Source organism: Rhineura floridana, chromosome 12 (genome assembly GCF_030035675.1).
Source record: "Rhineura floridana isolate rRhiFlo1 chromosome 12, rRhiFlo1.hap2, whole genome shotgun sequence".
NCBI classification, from domain to species: domain Eukaryota; kingdom Metazoa; phylum Chordata; class Lepidosauria; order Squamata; family Rhineuridae; genus Rhineura; species Rhineura floridana.
In genome coordinates, this window is record NC_084491.1 from 3,502,737 (window position 1) to 3,528,689 (window position 25,953).

At 48.6% G+C, this 25,953-nt stretch overlaps 2 protein-coding genes and 1 long non-coding RNA gene across 7 annotated transcripts in view; 1 reads left to right on the plus strand and 2 right to left on the minus strand.

The window, feature by feature from the left end:
• Positions 1-1,298, minus strand: part of LOC133368609 (uncharacterized) — an 8,506-nt gene extending 7,208 nt beyond the window's left edge. For both annotated transcript variants that reach the window (XR_009758705.1, XR_009758704.1), the window contains exons 1-2: positions 764-1,298; positions 107-202 (exon numbers count right to left, since the gene is read on the minus strand). This is a non-coding gene — a long non-coding RNA (uncharacterized LOC133368609). The remainder of the gene's footprint in view (positions 1-106; positions 203-763) is intronic.
• Positions 466-15,974, plus strand: TMEM150A (transmembrane protein 150A). 3 transcript variants are annotated; one of them, XM_061593045.1, is made up of 8 exons: positions 466-572; positions 6,137-6,350; positions 10,049-10,096; positions 10,496-10,582; positions 10,859-10,926; positions 11,972-12,099; positions 13,027-13,204; positions 14,579-15,974. In XM_061593045.1, exons 2-8 carry the CDS (start codon positions 6,286-6,288, stop codon positions 14,818-14,820), a joined length of 816 nt encoding a protein of 271 aa, XP_061449029.1. In that variant the 5' UTR covers positions 466-572; positions 6,137-6,285; the 3' UTR covers positions 14,821-15,974. The 3 variants fall into 3 exon arrangements, with proteins under 3 accessions (XP_061449029.1, XP_061449030.1, XP_061449031.1); XM_061593046.1 differs by lacking the exon at positions 466-572 and adding an exon at positions 1,044-1,622; XM_061593047.1 differs by lacking the exon at positions 466-572 and adding an exon at positions 1,618-1,706.
• A 4,038-nt stretch (positions 15,975-20,012) lies between these two features.
• Positions 20,013-25,595, minus strand: RNF181 (ring finger protein 181). 2 transcript variants are annotated; one of them, XM_061593098.1, is made up of 5 exons: positions 25,268-25,595; positions 21,917-22,050; positions 20,621-20,736; positions 20,369-20,521; positions 20,013-20,230 (listed from the first exon to the last, which is right to left on the minus strand). In XM_061593098.1, the coding sequence occupies exons 1-4, from the start codon at positions 25,354-25,356 to the stop codon at positions 20,417-20,419; spliced, it is 444 nt and encodes a 147-aa protein (XP_061449082.1). In that variant the 5' UTR covers positions 25,357-25,595; the 3' UTR covers positions 20,013-20,230; positions 20,369-20,416. The 2 variants fall into 2 exon arrangements, with proteins under 2 accessions (XP_061449082.1, XP_061449081.1); XM_061593097.1 differs by having other exon boundaries at positions 20,447-20,521; positions 25,268-25,586.
• Positions 25,596-25,953: the final 358 nt, after the last annotated feature.

A 25,953-nucleotide genomic window follows, 5' to 3' on the forward strand; every position in this document is an offset into this window, starting at 1 on the left:
AGACAGGGCTATTTAAAAAAGATATAGAAGGCAAAAAAATTTTAAAAATCCCCGCACAAAATAAGATTGGAAATAGAGCAAGGCCGCCCCCCCCCCCACTGCTCACCTTTAGTTTGGGGGTGGATGAACACGCCGCTGCTGCTGTTGCCGCCACCCAATTACATTTCAGCATTTTTTTTTTGGCAGAGATGTCCCTTCCGCCCTGCAGAGATGTTTAAAAAAGAAAGCGGTGCGGTGAAGTGGGGGAAGAACAGCTGCCTCGCCGTGAACTCGCACGCTCCCTATCGAGATAACTAGGCGCGCCACTCTACCCTTTTCCTAGCTCTGTGCTGAAAAGGAAAGATCTTTGCGGGCGAAGATTATGACGACGCGGAGGAGGAGGAGGAGCGGGACAGGCCTGGGGTGGAAAGGGAGGGGCAGTGGCGCCGTCGGGAAACTACATTTCCCACCTCCCCTTGCGCGCGGTTGGGGCGAGGAGGGGGCGCGAGCCGAGGCGGGGTCGGCTTGGCCCTTTTAAAGGTCCGCGAGGGGGGCGAAGGCGAAGCTCCTCGTCAGGCTGCGGCGGGGGCCCGGTAAGGCGGCGGGGGCCCGTGTCCCCCCCATGCTAACTGCCTCTCCATTCCCCACACACACCGAGTCCCGCTTATTTGCCGCAGCGCAGAGCTTCCCCTGGCGGACGGCTGCCTGCCATTTGGCAAGCGTGGCGGCCCGGCTGAGGCCTGGCACGGCTTCTCTCCCCCACGCCGCCTGCCCCCTTCCTTACCTGCTCGCCGCGGGATCTCTGGGCGCTGTCGGCGGTCAGCCCTTGCCGGAGAGCCTGGAAGAGAGGAGCCGCCGCCCCTGCCTCGACTGTCGAGCCAGACTCGGACTCGCTCCCCGCCCCCCTCAGCCACGTGTCGGCTGCATGACCTCCTCGGGGGCCCCCACGAAAAGGGGGCGGGGACTAGCTTCCCAGGCCCGGGGGACGTTTTTCCTAGTGGGTGGGGGGGCTCAGGCCACCTGCGGCTCCCTCTGAGCCCGGCTGGTTTTTTCTCTGCCTGCGCCTTAGCCGGGGGGGGGGTGGCTGCAGCAGGAGGAGGCGGGAGCGGCGCCAGGGAAAAAAAGGGGTGCAAAGTATATTTTGTAGGTGGGCGAAATGTGTTAGGTGCGGGAAGGTGCTTGCCTCCTCTTGGCTGCAGCTGGCCCGCCCGCACGGGACTGGCTGGGCAAGCGGCAACCCCCTCGGGCTAGCCGGCCGTAGAGCGCAGGGCCAGAGGCGTCGGCGAGGGCCACGCCGCCTTTTTCTCTCCAGGGTTGAATCCTGGGCTGCGGGTGTCAATGATGGGAGGAACCGCGGGGCGGGGAGTTCTGGGTTATCGCAGCCGAGCTTTGGACCCCGTGCAGGAGCCGTCGGCTGGGCGGTGTTAGCAAAAGTGCGCGCGCGCTTGCTGCTCTGTCTCCTTTGCTGTCAATTCATACCGTCTGCTGGTTGCACCGCAACACAAGAGAAAAACAGTGAAGCAAAGCAAGGGACTAGCTAGCGTATTCCCCCCCCATCACGAAATTGGTGGTCGAAGAAAGCACCATCAAGAAATGGGGAAGGCCTGGAGATGGGGAATTGTACTGCATTCCCTCCGGAGCAGGTAAAAAAATATGAGAGGCTTCAGGCGGCTCTGTCCATATGGCAGGTGAACAAGCAAGATATCTGTATTGTCCCCACTGGAAAGGTGAGAAGCCAGGCTTTGATTGATCTATTGGAAACATGCTAAGCTCCCAGAAGAAATGTTGCTTGTGGAAGCATCAATTCTTTGCTAAAACTCCCAGGTGAAGGAGATAACATAAATCCCTATGTGACTGAAAGCTGCTGGCACAAACCTGCATTTGGGGAGTTCTTTGTATTGCTTATTAAAGACTTTAATTAGGGTGTGCAGCATAAAAATCAGGCAGAAGTGGAGGCAGAGTGGGGTAGCCTAGCCTAATAGTTGCTGTGGACATTAGGTAAGAACATGTTTGGGCCCAAGAGATATGAACTGAACAATTCTACGAGCTGACTTGGTTTTAAATTATTTTTTAAATAATTGATTTTTATCCACCCTGATTAGCAGGCATGGGCCTGTTTACAGCCCTTATCGTTAGTAGCAGGTTGTGGCAAATTCAGTTGGATGACCAGAAGTTCTAGGTTCTGTACGTTCTCAGTGGTATCTTACATTGGTTGTTGAGATTATTGCAGAATTTGTTATGGTTATGTCATTTTTCATACTGTTTACTTTTTGATACTGTTGTATATGTTTTAATATGTTATTGGCTGCCTTGAGCTTCCCTTTGGAAAAGATGCCAATGTATTTCAAACACAATGAAATGAAAATGTTATGATATCCTGGTGTAAGACCAAGGAAGATTATAATGAGAGGGTGAAGTGTGTGTAGGCAAAAGAGGAACCTCGAAACTGAGTAAAGGAAAATTCAAATTTGATATGTCAGAAAAAAGTATCTGGGACGTATCTTAACTATAGATGAATTGATGTTATAGCTGAAGTGCCTAGTCTAAAGAAGGCTGGGGATAAAGAGGGCTAAGAATGGTCTCTTATCTAGCTAAGCTTATTCTGAACATGATAACCATGTCAACATCATGACAACTATTGACTCAAGGTGCTAAATTTTACTGAAGATCAATCCATGAAACAGCATTCAAGCAGTTAAAAGTTGCTATTGACAAAATCACCTGTGATGTGAAGGAACCAGTATCTTCCAGTAGATGCATATGCTGCAAGTGAGCTTTTCGGCATCCTTACAGCATCTAATACTGTAGAACTGGCATCTGACAATTACTGGTTCCTTCACATCAAAGCACTAGCAAAGGAAATTGTGATACTATTAATCTTTTGTATACCACACCTGCCAAACCCTGAAGGTGGCTCCTAAAACTATGGAAATACCAACTGCACATGGAACATTGACCTGGCAAAAAAAATGCAATTTATTCTCTCTAGAGATGTGAAGGCCCAGGGGAAAAAACCAGAAACATTCAGGAAAAACAAACTTCTTAATTTTTCCTTTTTTCCCCTTGAAAAAAAGGGCGGACTGGGGAACCTCCCTCCCAATTTTTCCAGTTTTTTTTCCAGACCTTCACATCTGTAATTCTATCCAGGACATATATGGGACAAAGATATTGGGCAGGTTTCACACAATACAGTAAGCCAAACGCTGGCTTACTGGGACTATATGAATGTGCAGGTGCTCTGCTCCAACCCCAACCCTTGCTCCCTTCGTAGTGCCATAAGTGGTGAGAAGCCAGGGTTTGGCTTAGCTTGTGGTCTGAACCAGGACTCATGATTAACTCTCACTAACCATGAGCTGCCACCACGAACAAACTTTGTAGCTCGTCCTAGTGTGGATAACACTCTTAAGCCAAACCTTGGCTTAACTTGATGCAGCAGTAATGAGGGATCGGGCAGGAGCAAAGGGGCTGCAAGCTGATTTCTGTAAACCTGCTTGTCAATGCCGTCTTGCTGATCTCACCATGTTGTGCAAAGCTTGTAATTCTGAGGAACCTGCTATGACCTCATGATGTCTATATTTGGCAGTCTCTGAACTAGAGCTAAAGGAATATCTAATAGCCACTGCACGTGATGGACTTATTTTAGAATCGTATGATTACAACCGAGCACCATACACCAGAGCAATGGGGGTGTGGGAGCGGAGAGATTTCCAGTGTTTGGGGTATTTTCATGGAAAATTTTCCATGTCAAAAAATTATTAGTAACAATGAATGGATCAGTTACAAATATCAGGCAAGGCTGGCAGTTCCAAAGGGTTGTCTCCAACCAAGTCCTGCTCAGAGTTGACCCACTGAAATTAATAAACCTAAATTTGCTGTATCCATTAATTTCAATGGGTCTACTCTGAGTAGGTCTTGCACTGGATACAACCTAGCATTTTTAGCTTTGTTTACTAAATACAAGTAAAATAACGCTAAATTGGAACACTCTCTAGACAAAATACTCTGTGCAGGTTGCCCTAGGAAAATATTGCCTAGGAAAATATTCTGGAAAACCCACATGACTGCACCAAAGTCATCAGGGAACTAAGCTGTAAGCTTGAGAAGCTGTTTGTTGGCTGGGCAAGATGTGAAGATTTGGTGGATTCATGTCCCAGATGTGAAACCGTCAATAGAAAATAAAACAAAAAGGAGCTCCAGAAGGCCTTGGCAGATGCCAGGGAATAGATTTACTGGTTTTTTAAAGAAAAGAGACACATGTTGATTGATTTCTGTTCACAGTATCTGGAAGTAGTCTACTTGAGGATCTCGGAAGTGAATTTTAGTAAATCAGACACTAAAAATCGATATATGCAAGGCATGGTATCAGAAGAGAGCGTGAATGCCAGTGCCCTCCCCAGGTGCAGAATGTTTGCAGAAGAATAGGATTTTGCCTGCCTTAGACTGAAAAGCATAGTATTAAGATACAGAGAATGTACTGGATACATAGTTTAGTTTCTAAATAATGGGGAGATGTAACAGTAGTAGGAACCAAACTGTTCTGCAAGTGGGTACATGGAGGGAAGTAATTCTAGGAAACATGAGCAGAGAATTGAAACCTTGGACACCAGCCGTTTAGAAAGCTCTGAGAGTTCCATAGTGTAAAATGCATTTGACACTTAACTCTCCTTTGGTAACATTTGTGATGTTTGCTACTGCAAGCTTTATAATGTGTGTGTTCCAGCTAAAGTGGATTCTAGTATTAAAAAAGAGTGTGTTGCGATATTCTTGGAAAAATACAGGAATTCTGTTCTTGAGGACTTGGTCCCTTAGAGCTATGCACAGCAACATGTTTTGGTCTTCCTTCAGCCAGTCTCCTTGGACCTAATCCACTAGGTGTGATTTAATGGGACATGGAGTGTGATTATTTTGATCCTGGAAGCTTATTTTATTTATCTGAGTGTGCCTAATCCCCTTTTCAGTTCATAATAAAGTGTTGCATTACGTCTTAAATGATACTTGTTTTGTGTGTATGGAGAGAGAGCTTCTGTGAACCAGGATTGGTCAGCAGAGGCAAAACGGCCTGCATTGGTTGGGAGACTGACCAAGTGTCAGTAAAGGAGATTCTTCCAAAGAAAGCTGGTGCGTGCAGCAGAGGAGCTTGTATTGCTGTGGGCTGAGTTTGTTCTCTATACACTCCTGATTTGCTGGCATCTTTAGCACTCCTGGATGTCGCATCCTCTGAAAGAGGAGCCTCCAGTTCACAAACACCCCTCAAGTGCAGGCACAAAACTATCAAGACTGATGCTGGGCTGGGAATTGCAACAGGTGTTTCCTGCTCTTTGCTGGAGCAGCCTTTCCCAGAGTGAGGCCCTCCAGATGTTTGGGGTGTCAGGTTGGGGAAGGCTGCTCTAGAGCCTCAGGACTGCATGGTTTGAGACGGGATCCACTAAAAATGCAAATTTATTTTCTTACATATTATTTCCCACTTTTCTTCCGTGGAGCCCAAAGCAGCATATATATGGTTTACTGCAGGCAGGCACCCATCCAGACACGGTGGTATAAATAGGAAGAGGGCAGGGCAGCAACAGGCAAGGAAGTAAATTTGATGAAGTAATTAGAGTATCATTAACTTCATATGTGCAGATCTTTCTGGAGGGGAGAAAAGGTTGAATTATGAGGGTGATTTTAGAGCTCCTTACCTTGCCAGGCGTCTTGATATTGCATGGAAGCTGAGAGTGACTGTGTTCTGCTTTGTGGCACATGCCCTGTTACTTGTGCTCTTACCTGAAATGCTAATCTTGCATAGATAGCAAGGAAGCCAGCATGGTGTCCTCCAGATGCTGTTTGACTAAAACTCCCATCCTGTCGGGCCATGTGGGCCAGGACTGAAGGGAACTAAAATCCAGTAACATGCTGTTGGCACCATGTTGGCTACTTCTCTTCTATGGCACTAAGATCAAGGATGAACAGATGAGTGAACTGGGACGGCTGGTATGCATTAATGCTGCTGAGTGGAGCTGGGGCAGGAAAGTATTATTTGGACCCATTGCCAGTGGCTTGGGATGATCAAAACTTGAGAGGCACGATACTAGAAAGTCTGCTACTAAACTGACCCTGTCTTTTGTTGTCAATCATGGTACAGCTGAGACTAATCCACCTTTTTCTGCTTCTCTCCTAGGAGTTGCTTTCTGATAGTTCCGGTTGGAGGCCTGCGGCTATAGCGAGTGCCCACTTGTCCCCTCCCTTTTCCTCTCCTTCCCCCCTCCCCTCCCTCCTCATCTGAATCTCCCCCCCTCCCCACCACACGTTGTGTACCTGCACTCACTAATGACAGCGTGGATCATCCTTCCCATCAGCCTCTCTGCCTTCTCAATCACTGGAATATGGATTGTGTAAGAGCTGGCTTCCGTTTTTGACTGGGTTCTACTTGAAAGTTTAGCTCAAAGTGTGTGGCTTTTTTGTGGCTTCCAGCAAATAAGTGGCAGGTTCTTTATCTCTCCCTGGACTCTGAACTGTATTTAGGGGATTGTGCTGGGACAATTTCTTGCCAAAGGCTACTTGGCAAACCTGTCCCCAACCTCTGGTCTGAAGGCTGATTTTGCTTCCCTGGGCTACACAGTCTTGCTGCCACAAGGTTTTGCCCCAGTAAGATGGTAGCTGTACTTGGGTGAATCTACGGATTATTCTTCACAATTGATCAGGGTGTTCTGGCCAAGGTGGACCCTGTCTTCGTCACATAAGACAAGGTTGCCTGTCAAAACTAGTTCATTGGGTTTTTGGGGTGTGGGGGTGTGCTTTGCTGTTTATATTGCTTAAACTAGAGCACCACCCTTTCTCCATTTACTCAGCCCCTCTGGTTACAGCTAGAGTTGTTTTGCAGGGTGGCGTCTGTGATATCTCCACAGATTCATGAAGGAGCTTTGCTTTCTTGTTTGAACAGAAGCCCTTGTGACCAAAGGACTTTGAATTTAATTTGCCCAAGGCACACAAGAGCATAAAGCCAGATTGGTGGGGCCCATGCCCTTTTTTCTTGTAAACCTGCAACAGTGAGGGCTAGAAACTTTACTTTGTGGGATTTAATCTCTTGGTTCCATATTGGAACAAATGTTTTGTGTCCTGATGTGTGTGGTTTACCTGTTTGAATACAGTTACAGATGTTTTGGTCATACCTCTGATAGGATTTATATTTAGAGAGCACAGAAACACAGTTGTTTAAACCTTATCAGCTGTCTGATCTCTCTGGCTCAGGATCCTTATATCTGTGAGGCATTAGAACTACCACTTGTTTAGAATGCAGGATTTGTACTCAAGCAAAAGGCATATTGCTCAAGAGGCATATTGATTGCTGTCAGGGCGACATGTCGGCAAACTGCTGAATCCTCCCATCTTCAGCATTATTAAGAGTAACCGAGTGCTTTTAGCTGCTCTTCCTCACAGCGGAAAGGTGGGAAAGCTTTCCATTGGAGAAATGACAACAGCTGTGGTGGTACAGCCACAGTGTCAGAGGGACAGGCATATGTTGCTCAGTGGAAGAGGGTACTTCACAATAACATCTTGTCTTCATCTCTGCAAAGACCCAGAAATAGTCTGTGTCCTTGGCTTACCCTGCAGTTCCCATCTGCAGCCACTGAGGAACTTCCCTCCAGCCTCATCAACGTGGGGAAGGAGGAGGGCTGTAACAAAACTTTGCAGGAGCCCGTCGGCTGAGAACTCTGACAGGGGCCCTGAAGTAGGTGGTAGGTTGTTAGACTACAATTCCCATCAGCCCAAAACATCTGGAGGGTTGCCAAGTCAGGGAAGGTTGGAATAGACCTTTAGCCTGCCTGCATTCCAGGGGATCAGCGTGGGTGATGCCATGCAGTGTTCATTTTTCCCAACGGTCTGCGCCCCCAGCCATGGACTGCCAGCTCAGTAACAGCACTTTGGAAAGTTGCTCTGGCTCTTTGGCCCAGCTGTATAGCGTACACTTTTGTACAGGGATGCGACTGCCACTAATGATTGCTGCTTGTGATCAGGACTACATGCAGCTGAGGGAACATGAGAGTCACCTTTCCCATGTGGGTCCACCAGCTCATGTGCAAAGTGCTGGTGCAGCACAAGCACCAATACCCAACAGAATTCAAGGAAAGAGGGTCAGGAAGGATATGGGGTCCTAACCCAAATACAAATGATATTCTATGGCAACTGCAGCTCTGTATAAACAACTGGGGAAGGGAGGGCATTGGCTTTGGGGGTGTCCTTCAAGAAACATTGACATAGAAGAGCCTTGGCAAATGAGCCGAGCGCTGCAGTCTGTGATCGGCTGACTAATTAGCATTGGCTAATTGGCACTGACATACAACAGCAGCATTGGCAGAAGCCTACAGGCATGAGAGGGGAAGGTGAGTTCTCAGCATTTCAGACAGGTGGCTGTTTGGGGGAGGAAAGACTGCCCACAGGTCCCTGCTGCTATGACCCCCACCCCCATCCTCAGTGATGTTCTGGGTTAGTCTAGTTGTGACTCTGTCACCAAGGGAGCTCTCCCAGGGGAAATGGATTGCCACCTCAGACATTTAGGTGCAGACATGGGAATCTGCTCTTGGCGAGAGGCTCGTTGGGACACAAGCTCCAACTGGCTAGAGCTCAAGAGCGATTTGTCAGCCTAAAATTGGAGATGCTGTTGAAGCTGAACATGTGGGCACGGCAGAGGGCAAAGGTCACATTTTTATCTTGCCTCCTGGAGGCTTCTTCGGAACAGCCCTCCTAGCCTGGATCTCTTCTCGGCAGGGGCTATTCTCTGGGTAAACAACACAACAGCAGAGAAAAGGTTTAAGATGTCAGTTCCCAAAGCTCTTTTGAATTGCTGGAATTTTTCCATAGTCCTTGTCATGGTGGTGGAAACTTCCAGTCTTGATGATGATGAATTTTACTGCAGCTTGATTGCTTACCCTGGGAGGTAAGTGATGGGCCAGGAATTCCTCATCTTGCCTAGGCAGTTTCAGTGCCATCCTCTGATTCACTCTTCATCATCTGGGAAGCTGAAGCGCAGCCAGGGAGTGTGTGAGCAGGGCTTGGCACAAGGGACATCTTGATCCAGGTCCTTTTCATCCAGAGGAGAGAGCTGGGGCAATCATTCTCGGACTGGACTGAAGGGGATTTCTGAGACACAGCTCGATGGGCCCAGCTTAACATCAGCGCCTCTCTAGCACCCTTGGCGTTTAGGGAATCTTAAGAAGAGCCTGCTGGATCAGGCCAATGGCCCCTGTAGTCCAGCATCCTGTTCTCAGGGTGTGTAACCAGTTGCTCATGGGAAGCCTGCAAGCAGGACCTGCACACAATAGCACTCTCCCCTCCTGCTGTTCCCAGCAACTGGAATTCAGAAGCTTGCTGCCTCTGACCATGGAAGCAGAGCAGAGCCATCATGGCTAGTAGCCATTGCAAGCCTTATCCTCCATGAATTTGCCTGCTTCCATTTGAAAGCCATCCAAGCTGACGGCCATCGCTGCCTCTTGAATTCCATAGTTTTAACTATACTCTGCATGAAGAAGTCCTTCCTTTTGTCCGTCCTGATTCCTCCAATATTCTAGTGTTGTGAGAGAGGGAGAAAAAGGGAAGGGAGAGATGAAACCCTTGGAATCCTTCTGGGGTTTTTAAAATACTGCACAAGCCCTCTAAGGAGCCTGGGGAAGGGGAAATGTTTGTCTTCACCTTTGTCCCACTTGGGGCATCTGGATGAGCTGTGTTGGCCTTTGGAACAGCTTAAAGATGCCTGCTGCCAGTAGACCTGAATTCTCTGCACAAAAAGGCTGCCCTTGAACATCTTACAGAACCCTGTTCCCATTCATTTCAGTGGAACTGTGCAGGAGGTGTTTCCGGTGCATCCTGCCATATGCGAGGCTTTTAAAACTTGTTTGGGGATGTCAACTTGAGAAGGTGCAGATGGGGAGGATAGTATATGGTTGTGATTGTATTGTAATATTCTTGTTGATGAACCCCATTTTACTGCTCTGTTCACACATCTTTGGTTCAGCCCAGTCCAGCCTTAACTCTCTTTTTCCAGTCTGGTGTGCCACACACCGCTCTCAGCAAAGCCCGCTTCTGCTTCTTGCAGGTATGCCATGGCAGTGATGAACCACCACGTGTGTCCCGTTGAGAACTGGTAAGTCCTTCCAAAAAACAAGAGGACAGAATTGTGGGGTTGTATTCAGTTAAATCCCACTCAGAGTAGACCCATTGAAATAAACACCTGTTAACTTCAGTGGGTCTACTTGGAGTAGCATTGAATACTGCTCAGTGGCGAAACAGCTGAAGGCCCCAGGTTCAATCCTTGGCATCTCCAGGTAGGGCTGGGAATGGCCCCAGAGAGCTGCTGCCAGTCAGTGTAGACAATACTGTATCAGATGTCCCAGTGATCTGACTTTGTATAAGGCAGCTTTGTATGTTCCTAATCTTGCGATCTTCCTACAGTTCTGAGCCCTGTAAGACTGGTCTTGTTTGCTGTATTTATTCCTTCCCAGAGCCCCTTGCAATACCAGCTAACCTGTCTAAACTGTTACAGGTCATACAATGAGTCCTGCTCTACTGATCCTGCCAAGCATGGATACCCCAAAAGCTGTTGCACCTTGGAGGATGTCCCTTTGATCAGGTGCAGTAGAAAGAAGCTTGGGATTGTGAAGACCTAATGGAGCTGCTCTGTGGGCAGCAGCTGTCACTGCATCCCTTCTTGGGATGGGGGCGGGAGAGCCAGTTCTGGCTGGAGTTCAGCGTGGGTACAGGCTATGCAGAAATGGCTGCTTTTCCAGGTGTGGTATCTTCCTAGGACTCGAGCAGTTCATAAGTTGGGCAACACTGAAGCAAATCTGTCGGGTGCGTCCTCGCTGGTTTCTCTCAGCCTTGCTAACTCTCGTCTTCTTTCCTGCAGTAAATGTGGCACATATCCTCCGGAAAGTTGTCTCTTCAGTCTTATCGGGAATGTTGGGGCTTTCATGGGTAAGTCCTGCTTGCCCTTTTCCCCCAAAGGTGGGCCACCTAGTGTCAGTTGGCAGTGTCTCTATTCCTCCCTGAAGGATCATCTTCCCAGGACACAAGCCCCAAAAGAGAGCAGGGATTTCCAGAGTGGGTGTCTGGCCTTCAGGAGGTGTACAGAATGTCGTTCTATTTGTAGAGGAAATGGCATGTGCCTGCCAAATGTCACTAAAAGTTGTATTGTGAAGAGCCTGTGGGACTGAGGGGAAACCCCACCTAGCTGCTCAAGGCACAGTGCTGCTCTGGGAGGGGCATCCTGGAGGTTGACAGATGTCTTCCTGGAAACAGCCATGTCTGCTAAAAGCCTTTCTGCACATTTTCATGCTGACAAAAAAGCTCAGTGGCTTTTTTTCCTTTCCTTTTTCTTCATGCATAGTGCTATCAAAAATGTGGAGGTGGAAGCAGGCCAGCAAAGTGCAATATAAATTTCTGAAATAAAATGAATCCTGCTTAGCAGACTTTTCTTTTAAGATGCGGGGAGCTCTAGGTCTGCCCTTAGCTTATACGCAGGGCTCCATGTCATTTATGGTGCCCAGACAATCTAGTGTGCGCCAAATAAACTGAATTCTTTGGCCTGTGTAAATTATACGAATATAGTAAATTTGCTTAATTTATTTTTGGCTTTTCAATTCATGAAAGGTGTTCATGGGCACTGAAACTTATCTCCATTGAAACCTATATTCACTCTCAGCCCTGACTCCTGAGATTCCATTTGGCATTTCCCACATCTTTGCAGCAACAAGAATGTGAGGTGTGCTTTTTTTGTTGGGAAAAAAGCTGACATGATGAGGAAGCTGGATTCTGCACCCATTGCCATATCCTGCACGTCTTTTGCAATTCTACGGAGTCTCAGTGCCTACACAGTGTATCTTGTAACTTGTGGGGAAATAGCCGTATCTGAAGGGCTGGTGTGCTGTGCTGCATTGCACTTTCAAGCAGAGTTTGTACCATAACTTGGAGCAGAATCCATGGAGCCGTCTCCTGAACCATCTCTTGCTTCCCCCAACAGTGGTGGTGATCTGTTTCCTGCGCTATGGACTGCTGATAGAACACAGCCACAGTTCCTGGGTGAACACAACGGCGCTAATCACAGGCTGTACCAACGCTGCTGGCCTGGTCATGGTTGGCAATTTCCAGGTTGGCTGAGATGGGGGAGGGGCTGTGTCCCATTTGGAAGTGCCATCCTGGGGGAGGAGTGGAAGACCCTGAGGGCAAGAGAAGGGAGAAGCACAGGATAGAGATGTTACTTATTCAGAGCATTTCTAGCCCTCTTTGCAGCAAGTAACAGCAGAGTGGTAGAATAAAGTGCCACTATAATGCCACCCCAATATGTAAAAAGCCTGGGCCAATAATAGAGTGCCGGGCAAACCTGACAAGAAAGGGAATTCCAGAGGTGGAATTAGGAATGGTATTGCAACAGAGAGACCGCGCCTCCCTTCTGAAGGTGACAAAGACTGCTAAACTAACCTCAGCCTCCAGCTAGATTTATGTGGGTACAGGCACTTGTTCCAAGCCATTTTGAGCTTTGGAGGTCAAGACCAGCCCTTTGAATTGTACTTGAAGATGGAGTGGAAGCTAGTGTAACTATTCAAAAACTGGCAGAATCTGTTCCGTACATCCACTCCCAGTTAATAATTTTGCCCCAACTTCATTTTCTGAACCATTTTACAAGGCAGCCCCCCATGAATGATGCGTTAGGGCAACCTAACATATTCACGAGGTGTGCTGTGGAGAGGGGGAAGGGGTGACTTGGAGCTGCTGGCAAGGGGGCCTTCCTGCAAAGCACGGCGAGAGTCTCTTTGCACAGCCATTCTTATTGTAGCGAGACTTTGTGCAGAAGAATTTCCTTCGTAGATTGTGGCCTGTGTTTGTCAGCAGAGGCAGGTGAGGGTGCCATTTGACTCGATTGGCCCAAGGAATTTTGGGACGGGCTTTCCTAATGGCCTAGAAATGTAATAGGGAGTCCTGCTCTGTTCCCTCTTTTTAATTATTGGGAAAGGCAGGGCTTCCACAGGGGACCACGATTGCTTCAGTGCCTGTGCTTGGGCTGTCTCTGTGCTTTAGGTGGACCACGCCAAATCCCTTCACTACATCGGAGCCGGTGTTGCCTTCCCAGCAGGGCTGCTTTTTGTCTGCCTCCAGTGTGTCCTCTCCTACCACGTTGCCATCTCCACCCTGGACTTCTGGATGGCGCATCTGCGTGTCTTCCTTACTACTGTGGCCTTAATTTCCCTTGTCCTGAGTATCCTTTTCTGGCTGCGGAGGCTGGGCCTCTTGGTGGTGGAGGGCAGGGAGAGAGACCCACGGTGCAGAGAATTCCCTTCCCTCTCGCAGGGACTTCCTCTCCTGAGGATCACTTGAAGGGCCTCGCCATGGCTGGGTTGTCTTATGTCTCTTCAGCTTGCCCTTGTCTTATCTGGGTGCCCCACCTTGCCCCTGTGCTACTCTTCTGGCCAGGGATGGGGAACCTGTGGCTCACCAGATGTTGTTGGACTCTAGCTGCCATTGCCCTGACTGTTGGCCATGCTGGCTAGAGGTTGGTAGTTGGAATCTAACATCACCTGGAGGGCCACAGGTTTGCTGTCTGTGGTTTGGGGCATTTATAGTTTACATGCTTAAAGAACTGCCTAGGCATAGTTGCGGGCACATTCTCTAACCTACCACATACTTCGTGGGCCTAATCTTGTTCTACTTGGGGTCTGTAGTTTTACATTGCAGCCATTCCCTTTTACACAGGTATCTTAGTTCCCTGTAGCATTTGACCAAACCCTGGGTGGAAAGTGAATACATCTGTAAGCAGATCTTGGTTTCTCATATCACAAGTATTTTAATTGTTTATTTCGCTACATTTCCTACCCGTCCCAGGCTGTGGTCTGAAGGCACCTGAGGCCAGCACCCTGCTGAAGCTAAGCAGGCTCAGGTCTGGTCAGTGCCTGGATGGGAAGACCGCCTGGGAACCATATGTAAGCCGCCTTGGGTTTCTAGCATGAAAAGAAAGGCAGGGTATAAATAAATATGTACATTTCCACCCTACCTTCTGTCATGGAAGCCAAGATGGTCTGCATGTTGTTCTCAGGTGATCTCCCAGCCAGAGACTAGCTGGAGCCATACCTGCTTAGTGGCTTCAGGAAAATGGAGGCGTATCTGCCTTCAGACCATACCCTGGGCTTGGGGAGCAGAGTCCTAAGAGCCACTTGGGCCCAAATGGGTTATGTCATCAGTTTCTGTCGCACCTAGGAGACTTGGGAGGGCAGACATCAGGTCTAGTTTTCTTTACCAGACCCCCCCCCCCCCACTCTACCAACCAAGTGCCAGGTACAAAAGACTTGCATACAGGTGCTGAGCCTTGGAGTGTTTCAGTACCAGAACTGAGCTCACTGAGCTTATTGTCCTTTTCAAACAAAACAAAAAAAACTCCTGGTGAGCTTTTTTCATTTCAGGAGCCTGAGATGACAACTCTCACTTTGTTGCTAGACAACCTGAGAGCCAATCAGCCAGAGATCTACCAGTAGGTCCTAGTCCTAAGAGAGGCCACCCTTTCCAGCCGCAGAACCAAACCAATCCATTCCTGCCTGCAACGGCACAGGTCTCCTGTCTTTCCTTGACGCTCCTGCAGGTGGCATCTTCTTCATCCATGAGAGCTTCCTCCTGCAACACCTGGCCGCCATCTGCGAGTGGGTCTTTGTCATCGACATCCTTATCTTCTATGGCACTTTCACCTATGAGTTTGGTGCCGTCTCCAATGACACCATGGTGGCTGCGCTGCAGCATTCGAACAGCAGGGGGTGCAAGTCTCCTGGCAGCAGCAGCACCTCCACTCATCTTAACTGTAACCCTGAAAGCATTGCCATGATATGAGGCAGAAAGGGGTGGTTTGCTTTTCCATCCTATGCTGCAGCTTCAATAGGCTACCTTTTTTTCCCCCAATGGGGGAAGAGGGGCGCCTTTTTTTCCTCCTGATGGTTTTAATTTTGTACCAAAAGATTTTTTTTTAAAAGGAAGTATTATGGCTATAATCACCACTCCACACCGTCCTTGCTCAGTGCCACCATTTAAGGAGGAAGAGACAGTGCCTGCTTCTCTAAAAGCCCTGCACAGAAATTGTTCTGGGAGGGGGCAGAACTCTCAAAACAGCCCCCACCTGTACCTTGCATCATGGTGACCTTCCCTGCCTCTCGGCTGACAGCTAGGCTTGCTGTAAAGTAGCCTTCCCCAAGCTGCTGCCTTGCAGGTGTTTTGGACAACAGCTCCCAGTTCCAGCCAGGGATGTAGGGGCGGGGTGTGTGTTTCTAAGACTCCTTACTTTTTTGGGAGCAGGGTCCCTGTGTCTCCAGCATCCTATGAGCCTATCAGCATGATGGGTGGGTGGGTGTTCGCCACTGAGGAGGCTTCCAACATGCTTCCTTGCTGATTAGTGCCAGTCAGAGGGAAAGGAGGTGAGTAAGCCACTGGTAAGACTCTTTTCAGTAGCCAATACTCCCCTTTCATGCTTTTTGGTTCCTGGGGCTGTCTGTTGTTGTGGGAGAAGGCGTTAACAAGGATCTCATTCTTAACCCAGCAGCAAAAAAGGAAAAAGGGGGGAGGGTGTGTTGCTGTGACTAGAACGAAGGGTCCCTGCACTTCTGAATTTGCCACTACACTACTGCTCTTAACCAGTATGGCCGTATGATGCTGAGGCAGATGGGTTGTAGTCCAAAACACCTGCAAGGCAGCAACTTGGGGAAGGTTGCTATAGAGCCTGAACTCTTGCCGCCCCTCGGGGCCAGCGACTCAGTGCCAAAGGAAACCTCTGTGTCCAGACTCATTCATAAGGAGACTGACTGTAGTGTCCCACACATGCATGGGAGACTGTTTGGGTGCCTGCAGACGATTGCGTCTCACTGCCGTTCCTCACCTACTTTTCCTTTTAGAGTGATAGACCTACAAGAGCTGCTTTTTAGCAAGAGGGCAGGGAACAAGTGGCTTTAGTTAATGAAGGATGGCCCCTACCCTTCGGGAGACCCCCCCCCCCATATCCTAACCTCTAAGAAATAATGTGGTCCGCAAAAACAATGGAAAAGGGGGGGGGGGAAGAGAGAAGCAACAAAGTGGGACTGTCGTAGGAGAAAAGACTAATGCCCCCATCCCGGCATCTTGGCACATCCCCCAAGACGTGGTCTCTTCTTGTTACCTGGGCTGCATTGGGAGGGAAAAGGAGCCGCTTCTGTTGCGCAGCCCCCAAAGTCTGAGCTGCTTTCTTTGGGTAAACGGTTTTGGTATTTTTTAGACTTTTTTTATATATCTCTATATATGAAATGTGTATAAAGAGAGTTGTATTGGACCAGGACTGCCTTGTCTGATATATACATTCTATGTGTGGGTGTCTGTGTACAGCAGCCGTGTCAAACGAGTCACAAGCAATATGCTGCCGCTTCCTCCCTTAGTGGCTGCTTCTATGATCTCGGGCACCCCGAGCTCAGCCTGGAGTGGGCTGCCAGGAGCAGGCAAGTGGCCAGTCCACCACCCCAGGCCACTTTTGTCACTTAGTGAGGAAGCAGGCCCTCGAGAAAGGAGAGAGGCTTCATGGTGATGGCAGCAGCAGGGGGCAGATGCTGTTACTGCTTTGAAATGGCACCAAGACAAAAGGAAAAAAGATTGGCATAGGTTTGTATTTGGTTACAATTGTAGCAGTTTTCAGTTCCTTTCACTATTAGTGGGCTGACCCCTGACACCGGTCATCTCCGCTCTGAATGCTGCTTGTGAACCCTTTTAAGCCAGGGCTAGGCCTCCTAGTTTGGTGGTCTAATTTTGCTGCTTTCCCCCTTGCAAATTTGCAATCCTTGGGGCAAAGGTTACCCACTCCTGTTTTAAGCCCTTTGCACCACCAGGTGCTTTCAGGCACTTGGCTCTATGAGATCAAGGGCAGGAGTAACAGCAGGGTTAGGAGCACCTGCGGGCAGAAGTCTGTCCCTCAGCTGCAATATAGCTAAAGCAGGTTCCTGCTCTGAAACAACCTTGCCTCTGCTCCTTTCCGTAGCTTAAACTCATGTGCCATTGTGCCCCGCCTCACTCTTTCCTGGATGAAGGTATGTTCACAGGGTACTAGTACAAAGATTACGATTGCCAGACCCCATGTTTTTTTGGGGGGGGGGTAAGAGAGCAGCCTCAACCAGCCAGAGAATGGGCATGTATGCTTCCAGAGCAGCTAGACTACACCACCATCAATTCTTGACCATTGGCTAAGGGGAGCTGCAGTCCAACTGGAGGACGCTCATTTGGGCAATGCTGCTCTAGGTAATCTTAAGTGTACCAGGGGAAGAAAAATGGGCCTACTTTTCTGCAGCCAGCAGCTGCTTGGAACCTGAACTTTTTAAGAGGAAATGCGCAGTTTTGCATTCCTCCACATACACAGCTTCATCATCTACGTTACCCACATTTGCAGCATGTAATAAAAATGTTTCTCAACTGTTGAAAGAATCTTAAAGATGGACAGGAGGTGCAGATCATAAGGATCCATGAGGCAGCCTGTAGGAACCAATGCAGGCCCCTCTGCCCAACTTGCTAATTCCTAGACACCTTTGTAAACCAGTTGCGTGCAGTCAGCACTTGCCCAGGGGTGAGGCAGTCATGATCAAAAGTAGGGCCTTCAGGCGGCTCCCGATTTCCTAGTAACACCAGTAGGGTTGCCAGGTTCCTGGCCTGAGACTGATCCTGTATCTTTAGGAGAAGAGAAAGTCAGCCAAGTGCAGGTGTTCTTGCAACCCCGTAAATGGAAAAACCACAAGGTGGAATTCTCCCTTCCCCCTGCACAACTTGTAAAGATACAGAAGACCTCTGGGAGGCCGGGCCTGGCAACAAAGAGGTCTTCTGTATCTTTAAAAGTTGTGCAGTGGAAAGGGAGAATTCCACCTTGTGGTTTTTCCCATTACAGCATTGCAAGAACACCTGCACTTGGCTGACTTCCTCTTCTCCTAAAGATACAGGATCAGTCTCAGGCCAGGAACCTGGCAACCCTAAACACCAGTGTTTCCCTAGAGGTGAAGATACAGGGAGGTGTCATAGCTCAAGAACGGACTACCACGTTTCCATGCAGAAGGTCCCAGGTTCATGCCCTGTCACCTCTGGTTAAGACTAACTTGGTTATCTGATGGAGAAGACAGAAGGCTTTTTCTGTGCCAATACCCCATAGAGCTACTTCCAGCCCTGGTAGATGATGCACTGAGCCAGACAGACAAATCCTGATGAAGGCAGCTGCTTACATTTCCTCCACTTTGGTCACAGCAATTAAATACTTCGAGAAATCAGAGGATTGGGATGTGGCACAATCCCGCACACCAGTGGCAGATCCATCTGCCTATGCTGCTGCTGCTATTTATTAAATTTCTATCCTGCCTTTCCTCCCAGGAAAAAAAGCACAGAACAAGAGACAAAACACTAAAAACATCAAAAATCACAGGAAAAAAATATTTAAACACATCTTTAAAAGCGGTTCCAACAGACTAGGATAAGGTTCCCACTCTAAAGCTGAAAAAGGTCTTCAGCAAGCACCAAAAAGATAACAGGTGGCACCTGTGTAATATTTAAGGGGAGGGAATTCCAAAGTGTTGGTGCCATGACACCACAGGTCCGCTTCCTATGTTGTGTAGAACAGACCTCCTGCTAAGATGCTATCTGCAGGAAGCTCTCACTTGCAGAGTGCAATGATCAACTGGACATTATAAGGGGTAAAACAATCTTTCAGGTCCTAAGCTGTATAGGGCTTTGTATACCAAAACCAGAACCTTGAATTTAGCCCAGTAGGTAATGGGCAGCCATTGCAATTCTTTCAGCAGCGGGGTGCATGTTAATGATACCCTGCCCCAGTGAGCAGCCTCACCGCCGCATTTTGCACCAGCTGCAGCTTCTGGACCAACCTCAAGGGCAGCCCCACATACAGCCTATTACAGTAATCCAGCCTGGGGGTTACTAGCGCATGGACAGCAGTGGTCAGGCTGCTGGCTGGGGATGATGGAAGATGTGATCCAGCTACACCTGGAGAACCACAGGTTGCCCTCTCCCAGCTTAGACCATGATCACCCATGCCAAGGGATTTGATTCAAGCAGGTATTAAAATGACCTTTTCTTCACCTGGGTTTATTCTGTTATTTGCTTGCCAAAGTGACGGTCCAATTCTGCTGCCTTTCTTCCCACACAGCGATAAATATATAGGGTGGATTGGGAATAGCCTGTCTCCATATCAGACTTGTATCCTAGGGCCTGTGCGCTTCACAATCATTATTTGCACAAACAGGATTCAAGGGTATCCAAAATGGGAGTATCCAAACTACATCTCTGCTTCCATCTTAAGCACAGAGACCTCGGAGGGGGGGGGGACACACATGACCAGTGGCCAGAGACTCCTGGGCTGCAACTCCCATTATCCTTGACCACTGGCCACTTTGGCTGACAGGAGAGCCATTACTATAAATAGCTCCCTGTTATATTCAGGCATGGCTGATGATGTTCCCATTTCCAGCTACACTAAACTATATATGGGACTTGTGCAGGAAATTGCACAGTGGAATGTCGTGGTGAGGAACCTTTCGGGGCCACCGAACCAGAACCACGAGAATGTTGTCAGCAGCTGACTGACCTCCTGCTCCCCAAACAGCCAACCACCTGGCTGCCGGACACTTGGAAGCGCTGGGCAAGGGGATTTGCAGGTACTGTAATTGGCAGTGCCTGCAAAGAGCCTTTTGGCCAAGCCCCGCCCTTACCTGCCCCACACCTGATGTCATATATGAAGTCAGGTGGGCAGGCCAAATGTGGTTGGCGTGCTGGAGGTTCCGCACCCCTAGTAAAAGGAAAGGAAAGGGCAAGAAACAAAGAGGGGTAAAAGGGGCATATAAACAAACTCTGAGGAAGCATTTTAAGCTATCCTGGCCCCAACCCTCAGCCATCTCCACCCAAGCCATGTCAGTCAGGTTCCAGGGCTACTCCATTCCCCAAAGGAGAAAACGCCACCATGTACAAACTTGGCTATCCCAAAATGCACCCCAATGACCCTACTTGTATAGCAAAGGAAACATTAATCAAGGCTGGGGACATTTATTCCTGAAGTGTAACAAACTTTAGGAAGTGGGGGGTGGCTGCTGCCTTTCTTGGCCCCAGAGGCATTCTGGTCCCTGACAACTTTGGACGGGGTTGTCGTTGACGCCCTTGTGGAGGAGGAGGAGAGGGCCTGCCTTTGTCACGTGTACATTGCACCATGGAGGTACTCCAGCCGGTGTGCTTGCTGCTCCCGCCGCACCTTAAAAATAAAGGCCAACATGGTATTAATGCCTCTGGCCCCACCCACCCAACATGTGGCCTCCAGAAGGTTGTCCACAGGATAATGTGGCCAATCAAGCCAAATAATAATAATAATAACAAGGTCTCCCTGGCTTACACAGAGTGCACCAACAATGAGATGTGCTCCTCCGCACACACCGTGTCCCTACAGGTGCCCACCGCATTTGACGCCCACCTTGTCCTTTTTGTACTCTTCATATTGCTCATTGTCAGTGGGCAGCTCGTGACGGCAGAGGGGGCAGGAGTTGGTCTGGGCAAGAAGAAAGGAGATAGCATCAATGTCCTGAAAAAGAGATGGTGAAACCTCCCCATCGTCAGAGGACCAAGGAGGGTATCTCCCAATGCCCACCTTTCCAAGCCAGGGAAGAATGCAGCCTTTGTGGAAGAGGTGCTGACAGGGCATCTTCCTCACCACCTCCTCCTCCTCGAATTCAAGCAGGCATACCGGACACTTCAGGCCTTTATCTGACCCACCAAAGGGGTGGAGAAGGGAACAGAAAAAACAAACAACTGCGTCAGGCTGGCTCTCCTCCCACAACAATGCTTTTCAAACCCTGAACTCAAAAATCCTGCAATTTAGGCCCCAAGAAGACTCAACTCCCACGCTAGCAATTTTACTTTACTCAATGGATTTGCTTTATTCACAATATGATGTCTGCAGATTTTGGTATAATAATACTAATAAAATAAAATATTTTTTTGACAATGTGGGGGACACATGATGGGTGATCACACAGCACAAATACTCCACCCTCCAGATACCAAAGCGTTCAACAGACACCAGCAGAACATCTAAAGTTTAATCCTCATTGTTTTTAACCTGAGAGTCATTACATTTTGTGCCAGATTCTGCCCTGAAGTATCACCAGTCAGAAACAAACCTAATAATAATAATGATAAATATTAACAACAATAATAATACACTGGGGACATGGTGTAGGGGTTACAGTGCTGGACTTGGAAGACCAGGGTTCAAATCCCCACTCAGCCATGAGTGAACCTACCTCACAGGGTTGTGAGGATTATACAGAGAGGGGAGAGAACCATGTATGCCACCTTGAGCTCCCTGGAGGAAAGGCGGGACACAAATGGAATAACAAAATAAGTAAATAAATAAAAAGTTGATGGGTTGAATTTTGTCATGATTTTAACAACAAAAGAGCCATGAGTGTACAAACAAGACCCAGGCTGCCAGGAAGAGCAGAAGCTGCCGCTGGCTAACTGAGCAGAAGCAGAAAAAGAGGCAGGCAGACAATGAGGGACATACATCTTATTGCTGCTGGATTTGGTAGAGCGGCACAGTTGGCACCATTGTGGGTGGAGATCATCAGCATGTTGTAACTGACGTCCCCAGAGCAGAAGGCCACTTTCATGCCTGCAGCTCAGCAACTCCCATCCCACCCAACATCTGGCCCATCTCTTCCATGGAAATAGGTTGCGTGCTCTTCAAAACCCTCTTAGGACTAACTTCATAGACACCCAAATTCTCGCTGGTTTCTTAACAGGGCCATGCTGGCTGGAGCAGACAGGAGTTGTAGTTCAAAACATCTGGAGGCTGGTCCAGATTATTTTCTAGGCAGAACTCTTGAAGCGCTGAGATATGCAAGACCAACAACACAATCCAGTGTAAAACCCATTCTCTGACCTGCCTGCTGTGGGGTAATGGGTACTGAAGGAAGGCTCTCTACAGCTTGCTTGGCAGCCGGTGGCGGGAGCCGGTGGTCCCAGTCTTCACTCTCCAGGAAGCCCACATCTATCTCCAGGCCATTGAAGAGAGACCTTCATGTGTTGGAAAAAACAAGAGTCAGCAGCACTTCCTTGGTTCCCTTTCCCTTGGTTCTCTGAGCCATTAGAGAGCTTGTAACTGAAACCACAAGATAAGAAAGGGCCCGTTTGAACAACTGGGGGTCTCCTCTGCTCACTGGGAGCAGCAGACAAAAAAAAAAAGAGGCTGGGTTGCTGTTTTCTTCCTGAAGGAAAAAAGACACACGTTTTCCCGAAAGGAAAGACTGTGGTCAGCCAGAGGCTTAAGTGAAGCCTACAAACAGGACCCAAGCGCAACAACCACTCTCTCCTCTTGCGATTCCCAGCAACTGGTATTCCAAGGCAAACTCAATGGCTGCTACCACCATGACTATGTTCTGCTTCACTGATCCTCCATTAATCTGTCTAATCCTTTTTTTAAGTCATCCAAGTTGGTGGCTGTCACTACCTCCTGAGGAATCAAATTCCATCGTTTCAACTATCTGCTGTGTGAAGAAGGATTTTCTTTTGAATCACCCAACATTCATCTTCATCTTATGGCCCTGATTTGTTGATATTAGAAGGGAGAGAGAAAAGAGAATCATAGAATCAAAGAGTTGGGCCAATAAGGCGATTGAGTCCAACCCCCTACTCAATGCAGGAATCCAACTTAAAGCATCCCTGACAGGTGGCTGTCAAGCTGCCTCTTGAATGCCTCCAGTGTCACCCACCACCACCCTTGGTTATTGGTTCAATTGTCATACCGCTCTAACAGTTAGGAAGTTTTTCCTGATGTTTACTCAAACTCTGTCTTCTTGCAACTTGAGCCCGTTATTTCGTGTTCTGCACTCTGGGATGATCGAGGGGAGATCCTGGCCCTCTTGTGACAAAAACTTCTCCAGATCCACTTCCATACCATGTATAGTTTTATACACCTCTATCATGTCTCATCTTACTTGCCTTGTCTCCTAAAGAGCCCCAAATGTGGTAACCTTTCCTCATAGGGGAGTCACTCCATCCCCTTGATCATTTTGACTGACCTTTTCTGAACCTTTTCCAGCTCTACAATATCCTTTTTGAGGTAGGCAACCAGAACTGTATGCAATATTCCAAGGACAGTTGTATTAGAATATCAGCAGTTTTATTTTCAGACCCTTTCTTAATGACCCCTGGCTGGACATCTTCATCAAGCTATCCACTACAACACTAAGGTCTCATTCCTGGTCAGTCACCACCAGTTCAAACCCCGTATGTGAATATGCAAAATTAAGATTTTTTGCGCTGATGTGCATTGCTTTACACTTGCTTACACTGAATTGCATTTGCCATTTTACCACCCATTCTCCCAGTTTGGAAAGATCCTTTTAGAGCTCTTCACAATCCCTTTTTGTTTTAATCACCCTGAACAATTTGGTGCCACCAGCAAGCCTGGCTACGTCATTCCTCATCTCCAACCCTATAACATTTACACACAAGTTAAAAAGCACACATCTAGATGCCGATCCTTGGAGGTCTCCACTGTCTACATACTCCCAAGTGTCCTATTCCTACTCTCCGTTTACTGTTTCTTAACCACTTACTGATCCACAAGAGGACCTCTTCTCTTATTCCACAACTGCTAACCTTACACAGGAGTTGCCAAAAGCTTTTAACAATCTAAGTACACAATGTCAACAGGATCGCCTATTTGGATTTGCTGACACTCTCAAAGAACTCTCAATAACAGCAGCTGACATTGCATATTTGCAGAAGTCCTGGTTCTGCTTCAGCAAGGCTTATTCTTCCATATGCTTGTTCCTGGAACTAATGTTAAGCCTGTCATTTCCAGGATCCCTTTTTAAAAACTGGCCAGTCAAAATGCTGGAAAATATGCAACCCTCTCCATTTTCTATCCTGAACATCACTCCTGGGCTCATTTATGTGCAAAACCTTTGCCACAACTCCCAGGTCCCCACGTAACCCAGCCAAAGCACATGAAACCGAAACCACCACAGACTTGCTTCCCTGTCTCCCACTGCCTTTTGTTCCCAACGTGGGAGCATGGGAAGTTGCCTTATACTGCGTCAGACTGTTGGCCCGCCTATCTTGTGCCGTGGGTTGAATCTGGGGCCTTCAAAACATACGTTCTGCCAACTGAGCTGCAGCCGTTCCTTCCCTGTCCCTGTGTTGAATTTTAAGGCTGTCAGTTCCTTGCGGGTGGGGACCTGTCCTCTTTTATGCCACAAAGCACCAGGCACACAGCTACCAAGGGCGTTTAGCCATGATGGTTCAGCGGGCAGTCTATCTGCAATTGCCAGGCACTGGCCTCGATGGCCTTACAGGCCCCTTCCTTCCAACACTATTCTATGATACTGGGATCACATCTACACCAGACCTTGATACCACTTGAAGCAGTCCCAGCTTCCCCCAAAGAATCCTGGGAAGTGTAGCTTGCGAAGGGTGCTGAGAGATGTTAGGAGACCCCCTGTTCCCCTCATGGAGCAACAATTCCCAGAGGGGTTTAACTGTCTGTCCCTCTTCCTAGAGAGCTCTGGGAATTGTAGTTCTGGGAGGGAAAGAGGGGTCTCCTTCACAAACTACACTCCCCCCCCCTCTTCTTCGGGGTAAACCATGGCTGTCTACGGTGGAATAAATGTCCAGGGTGGATGTAGCCTGGGTCGCCCCCAACTAATTTCTACTCAGAGTAGACACACTGCAATTAATGGGCCTAAGTTAAGATGTTTTTAAAGTAAAAGTAAATATATATTTTTAAGCTTTTAAAAATGTTTTTAAAGATGTTTTGTTTTAATAGATTTTAAAGTCTGTTTTTACAATGTTTTAAAGTGTTAAAGTGAACAGGGTGGCTCACGACAGTTGCTCTTGGAGGTCGCTGATTCATAGGGTCGCCATAAGTCATAATCGACTTGAAGACAGATAACAAAGTGTTTTGGTGCTTTTGTTAGCCTCTCTGGGCTCCAACTGGGAGGAAGGACGGGATAGAAATCAACTAGTATAATAATAATAATAATATAATAATAATAATACGTTAAGCCATGACTCTTCATTCCAGTGGGTCCACTCTGAGGAGGCCTAGCACGGGATGCAACCCACGGGGGGCGGAGCCACCCACCTAGGGATGTCCTTCTGCTCTGCCCCTTAGTGGGGCACCCAGAATCCCCCCAGCCAGCCCGCCCACCAAAAGACGCAGGAGGGACGGAGGGGGGCGCTCTGCTCTGCCCCGCTTTCAGGGACACCTACCTACCTACCTACCTACCTGGCCAGCTCCAGGAGGGCCTGGCGGTGCAGCTGTTCCCGAGGCCCCGAGCCCGGCTCGCAGTCGTGCTCCTCGAAGTAGGAAGCCATGACGCCAAGGACGAGCCGCAGCGGCCCCTGCTCCGCCTCCAGACGTGACTCGCCTCTTCCCGACACCAGCCGCAGCCGGAACCCGGAAGGATGGCGACGCCCCGCCCCGCGCGCTTCTCATTGGCCCATGGCCCCGGGGCGGGAGCCAATCCGGGAGAGCTCCGAGACGCAGGGACTCGGGTCGTGGGAAGGCGCTACAGCCGCTGACTCCGGTTGAGGCGCCGACCCGAGTCGGTGGGGCGAGTCTTGACAGCTAGAGCCCACCCACCTCTTGCCTCTCTGAAGAGGGCGACTCCGAAGGAAGAACGCGTCACGGGGCTTAGGAATGGGGAAGCGATTCGGAGGGAGGGGGGAGGGGTTCCCAGGGAATACAAGTGCTTTTAACTCTATGGTGCGGATGTGACTATAGCGTTTTTATTGACATTTCCCAACTTTTTGTCTTTTAAATAGAAAAGCAATGGGGGGGGGTTGCAGGCCAAACATGGGCCCAGGCACTGTGTTTACATTCCTTTGGAGGTTCTTGTTAAAGGGATGCTTTGGACTAAAAAACCCCAAAGCCCCTGGCCACCAGGTTGGGGTAGGCTCTTTAAGCCCTGG

Bases quoted from the DNA above. Each gene is read 5' to 3' on its own strand.
- TMEM150A (XM_061593045.1), top strand. From the start codon at position 6,286: ATGACAGCGTGGATCATCCTTCCCATCAGCCTCTCTGCCTTCTCAATC. The intron at 10,583-10,858 runs GTGCAGTAGAAA...TCTTTCCTGCAG, and splicing joins GAGGATGTCCCTTTGATCAG to TAAATGTGGCACATATCCTC. The intron at 12,100-13,026 runs GTTGGCTGAGAT...TCTGTGCTTTAG, and splicing joins TCATGGTTGGCAATTTCCAG to GTGGACCACGCCAAATCCCT.
- RNF181 (XM_061593097.1), bottom strand. From the start codon at position 25,356: ATGGCTTCCTACTTCGAGGAGCACGACTGCGAGCCGGGCTCGGGGCCT. The intron at 20,737-21,916 runs GTCAGAGAATGG...TTGGTGGGTCAG, and splicing joins CATTACCCCACAGCAGGCAG to ATAAAGGCCTGAAGTGTCCG. The intron at 20,231-20,446 runs GTGGGCGTCAAA...TTTATTTTTAAG, and splicing joins AAGAGTACAAAAAGGACAAG to GTGCGGCGGGAGCAGCAAGC.